This window comes from Corvus kubaryi, unplaced genomic scaffold (assembly GCF_017639235.1).
Source record: "Corvus kubaryi isolate FWS band 111438036 unplaced genomic scaffold, C.kubaryi_AGA036_p1.0 137, whole genome shotgun sequence".
Taxonomy (NCBI): domain Eukaryota; kingdom Metazoa; phylum Chordata; class Aves; order Passeriformes; family Corvidae; genus Corvus; species Corvus kubaryi.
The window spans coordinates 28,773,863-28,791,132 of record NW_024580671.1 but is presented as its reverse complement, the minus strand read 5'-3'; the positions used below and the strand labels follow the sequence as shown (position 1 = coordinate 28,791,132).

At 42.1% G+C, this 17,270-nt stretch overlaps 1 protein-coding gene across 1 annotated transcript in view; it reads left to right on the top strand.

Moving 5' to 3' along the window:
* Positions 1 to 16,877, top strand: part of ABCD2 (ATP binding cassette subfamily D member 2) — a 44,187-nt gene extending 27,310 nt beyond the window's left edge. The window contains exons 7-10 of the mRNA XM_042018309.1: positions 3,295 to 3,440; positions 10,070 to 10,154; positions 10,873 to 10,998; positions 12,611 to 16,877. Coding sequence (XP_041874243.1) covers positions 3,295 to 3,440; positions 10,070 to 10,154; positions 10,873 to 10,998; positions 12,611 to 12,821 — 568 coding nt within the window. The 3' untranslated portion in view covers positions 12,822 to 16,877. The remainder of the gene's footprint in view (positions 1 to 3,294; positions 3,441 to 10,069; positions 10,155 to 10,872; positions 10,999 to 12,610) is intronic.
* The last annotated feature ends 393 nt before the right edge of the window (positions 16,878 to 17,270 follow it).

Sequence of the window (17,270 nt, the reverse complement as noted above, 5' to 3'; positions counted from 1 at the left end):
TGGTCTTAAATCCAGTAACTCAAAAATGGCATAGAAATCTTTTTTCAGAAAGCAGAGAAAGAAAGAAAACAATTGTAGAGCTATTACCACCAAAGACATTACCTCAGCATGGCAGAGGAGTTGCTTTCAGAGTCTATAAGAGTGCTTTCTTTGAGGCTGGAACCCAGACACTGTGGCTGAAAGGAAAAACTCCATCAGAAATCAATTAAGTCCAGTTAAACTCAAGTATTACTTTAGGACAAAAAGACTTTTTGTTGTTCAAACTGCTAAAAAATTAATGACAACAGTATTTTAACAAGGAACTTAATGGCAAAGCCAAAATTTCAGTGTTGCTGTATCCAGTTACCCATACTTCTTATTGCTTAGTGACCTGCTAAGCCTATGTAACCCCAGTTACAAGAACACCTGAGGTTTTAATGTGTTTAACTTTGTGGCACCCACAATGCATAAGGAGGTTATTGTCTTCAAGGCATGACTAGAAAATACTGGTTTAGTATAAGATTATGAGAGTATGAGTTAGATGAGATCTCATCTAACTTCAGCACTTTAGAAATTAATTATCTTAGTTAGTTGCCTGGGCTGTGCCCCCATCAAGGGAAAAGACACCCCCAGGTAGCAATCCATCCCCACCCTTAAATGAATGGAATAAATCAACCATAGAGGTGCCTCTCTTTGTTGTCAAGATTTGGAGCCCCAAGTGAGATATCCCATGCCAAGAAAGATGAAGTGTCCCCTCAGGGACATGAGTGACTTTTTATGAGATGAGGGGAGCAGAGCATGCTCTCTCACCTCCTGGAACAGACCTGTAACCAATAAGCCACTCTTCCTTTCTGCTAGTTAGGAATTGGTGGGGTTTGTTATTCCACTGCAGGCTGGGCTTTTCTGTAATTTTTACGAACTAGGTGGAGCGAGGCATGCTTGGTAGTACCGGTGTGTTTAGATGGGAGGCCACAAGGAAAATCCGGCTGTGCCAGGAAGCAGGGCTGGTGACTCAGTAAACAGCATGGCACCAAATGTCCTGGCACAGTGTGTTTGAGCATTGCTTTCCCTGTTTTGCCGTAGGTTAAATCTCAGAGCTGCTAGTCATCACAGGATCATACTTCACAAGAGTAAGGTATTAAACCCCAGACAAATTATATGATAGGTAACTCTGTCCTCCTTGCCCTTACCTGCAGCTTCACCTAAATTACACAGTCTCACCCACTGATTTTAAACTTTCTAAGCCCGGCTGAAGTTGCTCTTCTGTCCCAGAGGTGGCAGCAGTCTGGAGCAAGTGAAGTGATTCTACACATGCAAGAAGTCAAGCCCTTTGGGATTTAAGATGGAGAGCGTCGTGGATATGTAATATCTCATTACTTCATGAAGTTACTTAATGTTTAGAGTTAAGATTTTGCAATGCCCCAATTAATGTAAGTGGTTCACTGCACTTGGTGCAAGTGTTCATGCAGCAGCCCAGAGCAATACTATTGCCACGATAAGCAGACAGCAGAACAGTGAGCAAAGAGGAGCAAGCAGTGCTTGTATTTGACTTGTGGTTCTGGTTTTGCTCCATCCGGGTGCTCACCACAACACAGAGATGACCAAATATTTGCAAAGAGTTCAGATCCCCTGCCATTCCCATCCTCACCCAGCTGGTGGTAAAAGTAGTTTAACTATGGGCGGGTACAGACAGTTCACCATGGATGTTTGCAGCACTAAAACCAATGCAGCTGATGCCAGCTTGCATATGAATTTTAGTTTATATGGCAGCTTTAGTTCTGTAATTCTTCATTTGTTTCTCTGTGAGTTCCTTCACATTACTCTGTGGTGTATTTTAGGGACTCTCAGAATAACAATGGATAGATCCACCCTTCTGCAGACACCTCCAAGAGAAGGGGAGAAATCTGAGGTATTACACTTCTCTGCCTGGCAAAGCCTCTGCATGGCTGAGACCTTCCCACCATGCATGCCCAGAGCTTTTTAGGGAAGAAAACTGACCGCTTTTTAATACAATGTGAAGTTGTTGGAAGCAGTTCCTAGTGGCAAGAGAAAGCTGCCTGGAAGCCTCCTCATTGCTGGCCCAGTTTTGACTGCTCCTCTCTATCATCATCCCCTGGCACTACAGCTTTAATAAGACTAGCATTGTTTTAGCAGATGAACCCAGAGGGACTTAGTGGAACTCCTGGCACAGAAAACAGAAAAAAGTCTGGAGCCTGACTGTTCTTTGGCTCTGGCTTTCCCTTCCAAGCTCAAAATCCCACAGACTATTCCTGTGGTGTTTCCAGTGTTCAAGAGCTATCAGCAGTGTCTGTGAGATAGGATGGATATTTGTTCTTCACAAGAAATCCTTAGACCAGCAAAATAAATGGTGAAATGGATGTGTCTTAGGTTGCCTTTGCTATCTTAACCTGAACGGCCTGATATCTTTTAGAGAGCTGTGAAACTGTTCTTTCAGTTTACTTTGTTTTGAGACTAGGAGGATTTTTGAGGCCTGGGCTGTACCAGAGGCTGGGCACAGCTCATGATATTGTGGCAATTGTCCATAGCCTTTCCAGGGACACAACCATGACTGGGGACTCTGGCTTCAAATTAGAGACAGCTTGTTTTAGTAAGACAGATGGTATTACCTGGTCTGGAAATATGGTGATCAAGAAGCTGCTTCACATACAGAGCAGCCTTGTACTTGGTAAAGGGAGGCTGGTGCTGGGAGGTTTAAGGTGACCAGCCCCTTTAATGTGTGCTACTTTGCAATTCAGAAGTGGTACACTGGCTTCCAGAGCCACCTAAGTTATGCTCGGTCCCAATTCTGCACTCCAGAATAGTAGAGAAAGAAGGTTTTCAGTGCAAAGAGGGTTTTCAGTGCTCTCCTGTCTGACTTGTGTGTCTCCTGCTGCACCATGAAATTCTTTACCAGTTTGAGCTGCAATCTTTTTGTTACAACTTGATTTCAACATGTGAGTGTTTAAATCAATTTTAAAATCTCTTAGAGTACCAAACCTTGAATACAGGATAGCTCTGCTAATTCCAAGTGAAAGCACTCCAAATGGGCTATGAAGTGGATATTTACTCTGCCTAATCTGTCGTTGTGTTTCCATGCTAAATCTACCCTTGTTGTTACCCTGTAATCAGCTGCTATGGAAACAATACATTGTCCTTAAGGTAAGTTTAGAAAAATGTTCACCACAATGCACCCACTGGATAAATCCAGTTTTAGCAACACAGTATAAAGCAGTATACTCTGTTCATAGAGCGTCAGCAAGATGTGCTCACTTGAAGCCAGCCTCAGATTACCAGTTTCTGTGTGTTGTTCCTCAGGCCCTACATGTCCATTGGAACACTACGAGATCAAGTCATCTATCCAGACTCAGTGGAAGACATGCATGAGAAAGGCTACCAGGATCGAGATCTGGAGTCTATTCTGCATATGGTTCATCTGTACCACATAGTTCAAAGAGAAGGAGGTAAATTGCATATTTTTGTAAAAAACATTTTGTAAAATCCATTCCTTGCATGTGTGTCTTAGTGTGACTGACCTTTACTAACTGAACTGACAAGACTGGATCCAGACCTTTGTGGCTGTGGGAGCTGCACAGCCACGATTTTTGGTTCTGATGTTAACAGAGGGAGAAGAGCTCAGTGCTCCTCTCTTCCCCAGTAAATCCATGCCCAAGCTGAACATCCTCATTATCTTGTGATGGCCAGTCTTTTCCTGGTATTGTGGGATCAATGACCTTCCTTGATTTTCATAAGAACTGTAACCCATCTTAAAACATTGTAATGTCACTGACTACATCAACTTGAAAGCATGTGAATGAGGAGAGAGTCAGATCTGCTTTCACCTCCATAGTTTGTGGGATCAGCAGGAGTATGTGCCATGAGAAAGAGTGTCTGAGACCACCCTACCAGAGTGAGCAAGTTAAAAATAACCATGTGACACTGGCTGGCAGTAGAGTGTTGCCATCTACTTCTTGCTGTTTACGTTGCCGTGTGTTCTCAGCATTGTTTGTTCTCAGAGTAGGAGACTGTGTATATATATATATATATACTGGCACTATAAATGTCAAGATGCTAAAGGCTTCTTTTGTGTCTAAGGAACTGGAGCATTTCATGGCTTTTTTCCCTAAGCACTGCAATAATTTTTATCCTTTTGTTCCTATCAGACACTAATCTCTAGTTTCAATTTCCTCCCCATAATTATGCTTTTAAAACAGACATAGGACAAAGTTGGTAACATGTAGAGAGAAGAAAAAGGATCTTCAGACCCCATTATGGGGTGTGCTGAATATACCCTGCCTTTCTGTGCCAGCTGTAAGTGCTTCTTTTTGATCAGGTACTTTGGGTGCATTGCCTTGTAATGTGTGTGCTTGGTGACTCTCAGGATCATTCTGACAACAGAGAGTAGTGCTTCAGCCATTGGGAATCCCAGTACAATGTTTAAATTCCCATTCCTGGATGGCTGCCTGTTGTTCTGTTAGAGAGGCAGAAGGTGTCTTTTATTTTTAAAGTATGCATGGACACTCCTGAGTCTTTTCTACGCATTTTAGAGTGGGAAGTAGTAATCATTTACAAGGGCGATTGTATACCTAAAGATACTTCTCCACCATGGGTTAATGCTTCTTTGTTAAGAATGTAATAATTACTGTTGCAATAGAAAATAAGAATCTGCCATCATTCTGATTCATGTTATTATTCAGATCTGATCGTATAACAGAAGAAAAAGTGGGCAGAGCTAAACTCAGTGACCAGAACAATTGCAGAGAAGGCCTCTCCTTCCTACACTGACACTACAACTATTCCTGTTAGTATTCCTGAGTCACTTACTTCACTAAGTGAGGTGCCCAGATTGCAGAAGAACAAGCAGGAATGTTGGAATGGGCAGCTGGAAGAGGAGGAGCAGTTAAATTGTCAGTGGCAAGAAGTCACTGTGGAGTGTGTGCATTCATTGTGTGCTGGTACTTGTGGTTGGACTGCACAACACATGACCCTTGGTGGCCAAAGGCACTTCCCCAGCAGTCTCTGAGTGCTCACGGTTGTGGTTTCTGACCCTGCAGCTGGATCGTGTAACTGGTGATGGGGCCAGTCCCTGTGCCCCACGTACGAGATGCCTTGGCTACAGTCACTGTTCTGTGTTGCCAAGCCAAAACCCCAGGCTTGGATCAGTCTTGCGCTGCTTTCCGTGCCAAAGAAAGTATTTATTGCTGACCCTGTTCTCGCTCTTCTGCCTGTCTGACTGTATGTGCACAACACACACAATCTATTACAAAGTCTAGAGGACACTGTTAATGTTCACTGGTGCTATATTGAAGCTCAGGATAAGGGCAGACTGTGCAAAAGTTTGCACAAACAAATGTTTGGGAAAAATGTGACTTATATGCTTTGTAATCTAAAGCGACAGAGCTGGGCAAAGCCGGAAAACAGGGAGAGAGATTAGCACATACCAGGAAGTTTTTAGGACCATAATATACTTACTTGTTCCCTGTTCTTCTTGGGCATTTGCGGAGACAAGTGCCAAGGCAGGAAATCTCTGACATATGATCTGACACGTTACATGGATTTCATATGCTTAGATATTTTTTAAAGCTGCCCCTGGTCTAGGACAAAAACTCATGCTCTGAGGTTTTTTGAACCAGCAAGACAGAGAAATACTTGCTGAAAGTGAACTGTTGAATTTTTTTGTTTACACATAGACTAGTATTTTTTAATTCCAATTTTTATTTTATTCTTTTTCAAAATCTTAAAAATCATATTTTTAAACTAAAATTATTTTTATTAAAAATTGAACTTTTTTCTTTCTGAAATAATGAAAAATCCCATGTAAACCTCTTGTGCTTTAATTGATCACGAATGTAATGTGTGTATAATCTGATGCTTTGTAGTTTTGTGTTCTGCTCCTTGTGGGCAGTTATGAAAAAGCCAGATGAAGCCAGAAGTGCACAACTTTGACTCAAATTATTTGTTCTGGCATGATGTTATTGTTTTTGGCTGAGTTACTTCCACATTGCATCAGTACAAGGGTCACCACATTCCAAGTATTATGTCTGATGTTGTTTCTGTTGCTGCCAATGACAGAAATTCCTCTCTTTTTCTAGCATTAAGGTTTGACCCAGTTACAAGTAAATAAAATAAATAGCCCAGTTTGGCATTTAGCTTCCGTGTTACCCTCATGAAACATTTTTCAGTAGGTATCAACAGAATATATCAAATCCACCAAAACAACAATCCCCCTCCCAAGAACCACTGTTCTGGATGCTCCTTAGCCCAAACCCTCAAAGAACCCTGTGCCAGGGGCTGTTGGCATTAGCCCCCCTTGCTGCTGGAGGCAGAGCTCCCTCCCCACTGAGGCCCACACAAATGTTTTTCTCACCAGCTGGGCATTAGAGGAATGCTGGTTTGTTACTCACCTTTTTATTATCTGAAAGGTGCCCCCATCAGCATCTGCAAAGTTGTTAGCTCTACCAGAACCATAATTTCATACAAAATGAAGGTTGCATTCAACATGTGTGATGAAAAAGCATGTCCAGAAATGGGAGCTAAAAGCATGGAGATATGCAGTACATATACATAAAGTAGTTCCTTCTGACCTGCTTTGAAAATCTGTGTATATTTAGCAAGTGTCAGTCGAGGTGCAGCCCTGGGCTGCCGACAGCCTGTCACACGAGAGGAGCCACAAGGACGTGTAGCTGCGCAGTGCACGCGTGACCGGGCCTGTCTGGTTGGGGCTGATGACATTACTGAGCAAGTTCAACCTGTTTACGGTGTCTCAGCACCCCACATTGTAATTATTCCTCATTATTTTGTGCATTTGTCATATCTTTGGGTCTTGCTCTGTGAATCTGTGCTAGGCCACATATAAACAGATGGACAAGCCCATTTCCTCTCTCTGAGATTTTCATCTGATCGCTTTAGCCCTGGATTTGCTTTTGTTACTGGTACCATCAGGAACTCTGGAGAGCTCTGCCAGCTTTTCCAGTGGCTCTGAAATCCAGAGACACAAATCCCTGCAGTGTCATGCTGAGCTGGGGCTCATGCAATTGATGGTCTCTTTGTTCCTTGCTCAGCTCCGGGTTGTCCTTGCATTTTCATCCTGCAAAGCACCGGGCTCTCTTTGCATATGTTGTGAAAGAGGCTTCCATGCCTGAAAGCTTGGCAGGGGTGGACTCTCTGGCTGTGGTCCGCTGTGTTAGCCTTTCTTCTGTCCTTCAGTCCATGTCTGATAAGGTGCATTGGAATGCAGATCTGAAAAAGGAACTTTTTAATCTTTTCCTGGCAGCTGAATGCTCAGTCTTGCATGAACATGCAACGATTCACAAGAATGAAGGATACAGAGGGCTACAGATCCCAGGAGTAACCCATTTTTTGTTGCCAAATACAGCTTGCATTTTCCTTCAGAAAACTGAGATTAAAGGAATTATGAAAGAAGCCAAGCAAGAAAATGCAATGCTGCTATCCTGAGGCCATCACTAGTTTTTGCCGGCAGCCGTATGTATTTCTGCTGCTGTTACTGTGCCCCAGCACATTAAACATGCTCTTTGTCTTACTGGCTGCAAAAGCCATAACAAGAAGGTGGGCAAGGAATTTGGACTCTGAAAGCCAGGATTATGTTTGCACCTACTGAGAGATTTGTGCTGCATTCATGGGTGAGCCATTTCATTTCTTCATTTGTGAAGTGAATGTAGTTATGGGTGACCTAAGCCACTGACTTGGCTGATATTTCCAGAATACTAAGTACCTTCACTGACCTGTGCCATGTCAGCAGGAAGAAACAGGAGACAAGTAGGTGCACTATTGTTCACAGACAGGGGGAATCAGTTTAGTGTGAGTTACAATGCCTAAGTGTTTGGACAAAATTATTTAGACATTAGAAAAGAATTTTTTAAAGGGGCAATATAAAATTGCATCCTTCCTTATCTGTTGTTTGAGGCATTCCAAGTGGAAAATAGGAGAGTTCAGGGAGAGTGCTAGGCAGGAAGACACAAGATGCACATGTCATGTTCAGTTAGAATGTAAGTTGAAGCAACCACAGAGATGACCATTGTATCCTGGTAAACAGAGGTTAAATCTTAACCCTTTAGAGAAAATAATAGAATTATTTTGCTGACAAGAGGATGCTTCTTCTTGAACTACATTCCCTTTTTGTCTTTTAATAAGCCTTTGTAAACCAGCTGATCAGGAAGAAACTGTATGAATGCAGGCACTGCTTCTACGGGTACATGTGCACACATGCACACCCACCCACACCCTAGCTCAGATCCAGGTCCTGGAGCTCATCTGTATTCTCAGCTTGAAAATAACAGAACATAAGCAGCAGCTTGTATGTTGTCTTCAGAAGCATAGTTGTTTCTATGGCTTTTGTGAAGAGCTGTTCCCATCCCTTGCTAGAACCCTTTGCCAAAAGGGAGCGTTCCAGGTGTTTTACAGTGCTTTTTAGAAGCTCAGGTTGTTGGTGGAACAGCACTCCAGCTCTCTGTGAGGTCCCAGCACTGGGACTGCTCAGCAAAAGCAGCCTGTGTGTATCTCTGTGTGTATCTGTTCCCTTTACCAGAGTTTATCCAAATGGTGATTCAGTTAATCACTACACGGCTCCATCTTTGCTGAGAGCCTGCTGATAGAAAGCACTGTATGTGCTCCTGGGAGGGCACCCACTGGCATCCTTAAACAAGAATGGAAGGAAAATAGGGGAGAACTATTGGATCACTAAAAGTGGTGTCTTTCTCGCATATGCCTGGTTTTTAAATCTAACTTTATTAATATTTATTTTTAAAAAATCATTAAATTGTATTTTCTAACTTTATGTAGAGCAAATTCTTGAAATTTAGTCTCTGTCATTATCAATTCCTGTTTTTGGTCACACAGCCCCTCATCAGATGTTTCACTGATGTTTTGTTCAGTCCTGCCAAGCCCTGGTATAGCACCAAGCACAGGTTAGAGCAGTACCCAGCCTCCTGCACCCCATTGTCTCACATTTGTGTAGGTATCAGAAATAACACAGCCCACCCTCCTTGCTTTATCTTATTTATGGTCTTTTCTGGCCAATATTTATTTTAATTTTGGCAGTGGCAGAAAAGGGGGTTTTGGTTGTGTTATTAACTTTTTAGAGTATTTCTGGGGCTTATCTGAAAAAATGTTCTCTTCCTCTCAGTCCTGCTTTAGCTGCTTGTCTCATGAATAGAAGATCTGTTGAGAAAAATGTCTTATCAGACATTTTGCTACTTCCACACTCTTTTTTTTGAAAACTTGTCTATTTTGCTACTCTATCCATATGGGTTGTTTGACTGAAAACTTACTTTCGATAAGGTAATTTGTTACTTTAAGTTTTTCAGTAGTAGGAATGAATCATGCCTGAGTACTCACAGAGCACCAGTCTGCTGTAAGCTCACAGATAAAAGGCCTCATGCTCCTGTTGCATGTACCTGAAAGTGATAAAGAAATAAATCAGTTTTCTGCCATGCAGAATATTAAATGAGGATACCCCATGTTATAACAGTTGTGGATTATTTTTAAATACAAGGTAGTAGGAAATTTTTAGAGAATATTCTTCTGTCTGATTTCAGTTTTGCTGCCTGTCTGTGCACACAGATACATCCCTGTGTCTGTAGTTGTGTTTCTGTTGGGTTTGATGACAGTTTTCTTTGCCTACAGTAGTGAGTGCAGTCTGACATGCTCTTTTATTTTTTATACTTTATTTATTTTAATTTGCTTTTAAATTTCCACTCTTGCCTTTCAAGAAAAAATAGATAATTGTTCCATGAAGCAAATATGACAAAATAAAATTGCTAGTTATATACAGGTCAAAGAGGTTTTTTCAAAGAGATGGTAAGTCAATTTTTTTTACAATATCTATATGACCATGAAGTCTAAATTCCACTTTCAAAATTGTCATGATATAACGGACATTTTTCCAATTAATTGCCAGTGGATAAGTGTTGAGATATTTCAGAAGATGTAGTTCAGAAGCCTGAGCTGTCTCTTCTGCAGTGGAAATGATCTTTATGATTTTGGTTACAGATTGCAGAGATGTTGCAAGTGAAGCTGCATTTCCTTCATAAACTTATATTGTCCTGACTCATTTTGTTTGCATTTTTTTAAAAAGGCTGGGATGCCATCATGGATTGGAAAGATGTCTTATCGGGAGGAGAAAAACAAAGGATGGGCATGGCCCGGATGTTTTACCACAAGTAAGTGTGTTATGATTTGTTCCTTAAGTAGCATTTGAAAATGAGAAAGAATTTTGCAGGTTTTCTGATACAGTTTGAGCAGTAGTAGACTATAATCTGCATGCAATATGCAACACTGTCTAGCATAGGACCTGCATAAATCTTTATTCACACAGGCTCACTCCCTTTAGTTTGGGTAATGCTTCTTTGCTTTTGGCAACATAGCATTATCTTTTTTAGATATTTCTTTCTTTAACATCTCAGGCACAAACATCTTTCCTCCTACAAATGTTGCCAAAGTCTGATGGACTGTTGCAAGAAGCTCTTGGAGTTTGAAAGCCAAGCTCCTTAGCCTTTTCATTTTGGAGACTGCAAGCACACAAAGGCAGCCCGGTCCTTATATAGGAGTGGATAGGAAGCTTCAAGTCAGCTTTAGTGACTGCATAACTTGATGAGAGCACAAAATAATATTAGGTCAGGACATAGAAGGACATAGAAGTTAGATCACTGTGTACTCAAATGGGCCAGGAAATAAACCCCATGTTTCCTGGAAGTTGTCTTTGCACCTGAATAATGCATGGAAACTTTATGTTGTTGCTAGCCAGCTTCCAGCTGTAAATAAGAGACAGCTGTCTGGCAAAAATAGCTCTCTACTTCCTGTTGTTCTTTCAATTAAACCTTGTACATGGGAATAATGTCCAAAACCTAGACGAGTGATGTTTTTATCTGCTTTTGAAAGGCCAAAATATGCATTGCTGGATGAATGTACAAGTGCTGTAAGCATTGATGTCGAAGGAAAGATATTCCAAGCTGCAAAAGCTGCTGGGATATCCCTGCTTTCCATAACACACAGACCTTCTCTTTGGTAAGTATATTCAGGGCTTTATATGGTCCTTGCTTTTAGCTCTCTGAAAAGCAGTGAATTGGCCTTTATCCTTTGTACTGGGGCTGTTGCTTAGTCAGTATCTACTGCAGTTTCTAAGATAAATTGTCTACAACAATAGTGATGTAAATTAATTTAGCATGGATTTTTTTCGTTCTTTGAAAGGTATTTATTCATCCCTCTTATTTTTTTAACATGTTTCAGTTATTAATATGCAGATGTCTAAGAGGTAATTAATTATGCCACAGCCACAACAAGTATCACCAGGTTATTCTCTAAAGGTGACAAGATACGTGGTGTGTCTTGGGGAAGTTTACCAGTGCAGGCAGAAGATGGGAAACATGGCAAGTGGTTAAACTGTACTTTGTTCTTCCATGGGAATACTATGTATGTTTGTTTAACTTCAGTTGTGTCCTCTACCTGCTGCATTTAGCTTCTTGATATTTTGGGGGTGTGGTGGGCAAAAAACAGAAGGATGGGTTAAGCATTTGGTATCACAAAGGATAATATGCAAGAAGTGGTGAATATAAGTCTGGAGATGAGTCTCTTTCCAGTCCCATGTCATAAGTCATTGAGTTTATTAAAACTGCCACATTCCCTGGATGGGATTTATAATGAGTGTTTTATGATGCATTTTACCTTCTATAGTTTATAGTGATAAATGACACAGTCATACCAGCAGCTCTGAGGGAACTCTCTGCTCTCCTCTGGCACCTCCTGAAAAATGTTCTGTCAGGTCTTGACAAACTCCACATGTACACCTTTGAATATTTTCAGTGCACACACCCTGATACTCACTGAAAGATCTGTGACTCCTACACAGACTTTTTTTCTTTTGGCCCCTTGCAAACTGAACCATGTTTTAGGAATAAAGTTACCTTTAGTCAACCTTGTAAGATGCAGGGGAACAAACTGAGGTGTAATTTGAACAAACTTGAGTTTTATCAATAGAATCAGGTGCATCATGCCTGCCTCACGGTATTTGCTGTTAAGGAGGTAAAACATCTATCAGAAAGGGATGTAAATAAAATAAACTGGTACTAGAACTCCCGAGGGAGAAATTAACCTTGTCTAATGCTGCTGTTCTAGCTCCCCAGGGAAAAAGGCATCTCATGGAGTTGTAGAGAAGGCAACTGTAGCCACAATGTTTCTAAGAGGGAGGCAGTAAGAGGGAGGCCACCACCTTGGCCAGGGACAGCAGGTGATGAGTGGACTTTCCATGGCCCTGCTGTCCACTCCTGCCAGTATCCCTGCAGGTGAGGGGCTCTGAGCCCGGCCATGTGGGCTGCTGAGGCGATGACTGCCCGGCTGGGAGCCCACACCACTGCTGTTGCTTCCAGCTGGCACCTGCTGAATTTCACTACTAGCCTGGGGCAGTCCTGGTGACAGGCTTTGAAATACCCAAATCCCTTAGGAAAGAGTGTCCTGGGATGATGAGTCATTGAAAAAAAATTCTTACCCAGTGATCCAGAACTGGACAACTCTCAAATTCCTGAAAGGCACCTTTGAAAAGAGACACATCCATCCAAATTTGCATGCAAAAATGAACCATTTATCCCCTGAGCCATTACTAATGCTTTAATTTCTACTGCAGGAAGTACCACACTCACTTGCTGCAGTTTGATGGACAAGGCGGCTGGCGTTTTGAGCAGTTGGACACCGCTATCCGTTTATCACTGAGTGAGGAAAAACAGAGACTGGAATCCCAGCTTGCAGGAGTTCCTAAAATGCAGCAGAGACTGAATGAACTGTGTAAAATCCTGGGAGAAGATTCAGTGCTTAAAACAATGGACAAAGAGGAATAAATAATTTATGGTTTATGTTTTTAAAAGTATTTTTTTAGTTAAAAGCATTACAAATTCAGCCATTATCCTTTGCATGCATTGTGACAGAGGCTTAGAGCATAGCAAAACACAGCCAGCAGAAAATAATGCTCTGAATGCTATGTAAGAGTTTAGTGTTTTAGTATTAAGGAGGAAGGTGGTTGAACTGTGAAAAGAAAATAAGCAAGTGCACAGAGTATAAGATTAGTCATTACATCTTATGTTAATTCCTAGTGAAAGCCCAATTCACTGCAAGAAATGACCAACACACTTAGGTTTTGTAGGTGAATTTTTGCCTGAGACTTGGCCTGCAGAATGTGCTCTTGTACCAGGTCACTGTGTGCGTATGACATGCCTGCTACGCAGAGCAACCGGGCATGACACTCAGGCATGGAGCACGGCAGGGACAGTATCTGGGTGAGTATGCAGATGTGTGCAAAAACCTCATTTGGGTATAAGAAACATTCTCTCAGCCCATGTAAAGCAAGACTTCTGTTCTACTACTGAACAGTATACACGCCTTTACCTGCATTTCCACAGGAAATAATGAAATAGGCTGACCACAAGACAACTGTCTGAGCAACCCACTGCCCTCATGACAGAGAAGTAGGAACAGAGCTAAACATGTAATATACTTGTGCTTTATGCCATTACATGTGGCTTCAGAGGCTCTTTGCCCTTCATGATACGTCAGTTCCTTCGGGGGATTATTTATGTCCCTTATTCGGTAACCTCTGGTGGTGTGGATGGAGCACTGGGCCTGGCATCAAGTGACTTAGTTTTCACTTGACTAAATCATTCATCTGCTCTATGGGTCTGATCCAGCTGGCATCCATGTCTGACCCAGTTTCTCCATTGGCATAATCACAATATAGACATTTGTTTGTTCCATGAGACACTTTGTGATGGGAAGGACTGTAGGAGAAGGAAATGTCAGTTTCTAACAATACACTGAATATTCAGGCATGGCTGTCCTGCCAGTTGAAATGCTCAGCACTTACAAAAGTCTGTGAAAAGTTAGAGCATTTGGTAACCACTAATTAATATGCCTGCCATATTTTGGTGGAGTGGCTGAACACTGCCCTCCCCATGAGCAAATGCACTGGTTAACAGCCTTGCTTTCAGATGCACTCACTGATTGTCCCATCAGCTGTTCAGTTCAGTAGGAATGTGGTCCCCAATCAGTCAGAAGGTGCTTTAACAGAACTGCCTGAGACAGTGTTGGCCTGAGTGCTTTGCTGGATGAAAAAGCTGGAGAATTAGAAATAAAAATGTGAATGTATTTAAGAGCTCCTGTTCTCTATGGCTGTAAGTGCACAGCAAATAAGCAGCTCAGGAGTGAAGATCAGGAGGGGTGAGAGGCTTTGCAGATGGGTAAACGAGCCTTAGCCTGGATGTAGCAATCCTGAAGTTTGTTGGTTTTTTTTTTTTTTTCCCCAGAAGAGTGATTCCTTAGAAGATTTGTCTGTTCTTAGTCTGAGAGAGGTAGTGCATAAGCTACTAAGAGCTGTTTGGAGAGGAGAAATATTTTAGGGGTATTTGCTGAGCTGGAAATGTTTGAGCACCCTGAAGTTAACATAAACTCTTTCCTTTTTCTGATTACTTCAAGAACAAGAGGAAGGCGAATTAATCTATCTGCCAAATCCCAGTCAAGTGCACTAACAATTAGCCCATATTACTTCTCAGTGTGCCCAGCTTGCTGCTTGGTATGGCATTTGCACCAGTAAATGGAGTAAGTCTGCTCCCTCCACAGTCTGTGGCTTGAATGTAACCCTGTAACTTACCCTGGTGACAACATTTTGTTCCTTTCATTAGTTTTGTCTGTAGAGCCCCCTGAGACATCTCACTGATATAGAAAGGAATGCTCCTCGGAACCTTTGAAAGGGCTGAAAGCTGAAGGTTCGAGATAATAAGATGTTGTGTTGTAAAGCGCAGACTGGAGGCCACTGCTGGGGTGGCTGACATGTGCATGCATTTTAATTTGCAAATGTCTCTGCTCATCCCTCTCCCTGAAGGCGAGCTTTCCCCCTTCTCATCTTCAAAGCACAATTCAGAACTGCTAAGGAAAAAAAGAAACCAGCCAAGAATCTGTTCTCAGTGAGCATAACCAAGATGACTGATGGGTGTAAAAGCTTGCAGGTTTCTGAGTGATGTTTCTCTAAGATGTGGTGAATCAAGGCACGCCATGCACATGCCCTTGTCCCAGCTGCAGTGCATCCTGCTAGCGCAAGGCAGCCACAAAGCCACCTTCCCACAAGCCTTTCCCAAGCCAGGACCTGAGGTGGAGGAAGGGGCATTGCTGTTCCCCACCCCTCCATTAAGCACTTTAACATGTGGCTGGGAACTAAACCAGGTTGTCCACTCCCTGAATGAGTGGGATACTGAAAAGTTGTGAAGAATTGGCCCAGTTTGGCACAGCTCCAGATATCCCACCAAAGCTCTGCCCCTGTCCTTATCCCTCATGGCACAAAACAAATCTCTTCTGAATAAATCATGTTTAGTAGAAGAAAGTTTGTTCACTGTTTTTTTAAATGAAATTATGCATAAAACATACAAAAATATATGTTACTGATGAAATTTTGATGAAAACTGAAATCACATCAGGATCAATCTAATAGTATTTTCTTTGAAGTTTAACATACATTTCTTGGATCCAGTAATAGACAACCATTCCTATTCAGCTGTATACTGTAAAATACCCTAGCATCTCACTCAGCTATTCATGTTCCTGTAGGCATGGCAAGAACGTTAGAGGCTGCAATGAGAAGAAACACTTCTCAAAACAGGAACTTTCTGCATGATACTGAGCTGGTTTTAGAAGGAATTTCTGTACTAGTGGCTCATTATTTTTCAAGTTAGTTTTGTGGCAGGAAGAGAAACAGCCCTGGAGATATTTTCTGCAGATTTTCTCTGTTGTTCCAAGGGCTAATTGAACCTGCAGTCTCTGTTTCTGTTTCTGGAGAGTTTTACAGGGCATAGTCCAGCTCATTTTGTGCTGCTTTGGGCCCAGCCTAGCAGAGGTGTGTGCTGCCTGCTCAGGAATAGCTCAAGGAGACACTGTTCTGGAGCCAGGGCATAGGGAGCACATGGCCCTGGCAGTGCAAGAGGGTCAAAGTGGAACAGGATACCTTGGTGGAAGCTTTTTGTAGCGCAATGAGAGCTGCTTATGAATATTCATTCCCTTTTTGGTGTTCAGGAGCTGTGCCTCCCCAGGAGGCTGAAGAAGTGACTTTTTGGCCTCCTTTCTGTCTGTCATACCTATCTGGACCTAACCAGACCCTGTCATGGTGTCTGTGCATTCAGGGCTGGGTACTGCCCTGTGCTGAGCACACCCAGCCCTGTGAGCACCCTCTCATCCCTCAGGGCTCAGGGCAGACTGGATTGCCTGGGTCTGTTTGCACCTAGAGGAGTACAGGTGATGAGCAAAATTCATACTTGCCTCAGGCAGGTAGTATCTGTATGACAAAAATATGAATTCTTCACATCAGTTTGTTCAGATAATGCAAAGAGTTTTTGCAAGAATCTTCAGAATGGAAGGACACATTTTTTGTGCATGGGATTTCAGTATTTTAATGTGGGAAGAGTTTGTTTTTCATTTAGTTCGGGGGGCCAGACTCATTCCTGGTTTGGACTTGGAAGTCCTCCTTCTGCTGGGACAGAAAGTCCCACATATTTTTAAGGAATTTTTCAAAAGCAGTGGGATTTGTATTTGAGTAGGGAATGAAGGACTGGGTATTAAATGGGATATTTCAGGGAAAATTATATCTTAAAGCAAATGAACACATCTGCAGTCCACTCAAACTTATGAATGGTGATAATGCATGTCAAAGTCAAATTTCTGAGCCAATCATAAAGAAATCCCCCTACTGAGCTGTTCATGAAGCTTAGGAGAACTGAACTGTTAATCAAATGTGTCTTTGTTTTGTTTATGTTTGACATTAATGCCTTTTAAGAGCAGACAATTTATAAAGCAATAAAATATGCTTTACAGTTGTAATTTATTCCAACCTCAAATAAAACATGTTGCATTTACTTTCAGTTTACAGTGTTCCTTATGAGTCATTCACAAAGCAGTCAGGACCTGCCTGCATGTGCTCTGAGAGTCCTTTCCCAACCTTCATTTTTGTGATGGAGCAGGAAAGCTTGGGGTGGATGCTGTGTGTTTTCAAGTTAAAACAAGTATTTCATTCCTAGATCAGGCTGGCATCAAAGGCTGCTGTGAGGTTTCTCATCTCTCGTGCCACCCACTTGGTGTGTACCTGATTGACAACACAAAGGTGACAAGAGCTGTCACCCCTTGCTGGGGCTGTCTGCGAGGGAACTACACCAAGCAGTGAGCCAGAGGACTGTGCCAGCAGTGAGCCAGAGGACTGTGTCAGCAGTGCAACATCAGGTGCCTCAGCAGCATCACTCCCAAAGGTTGTTGTTAGG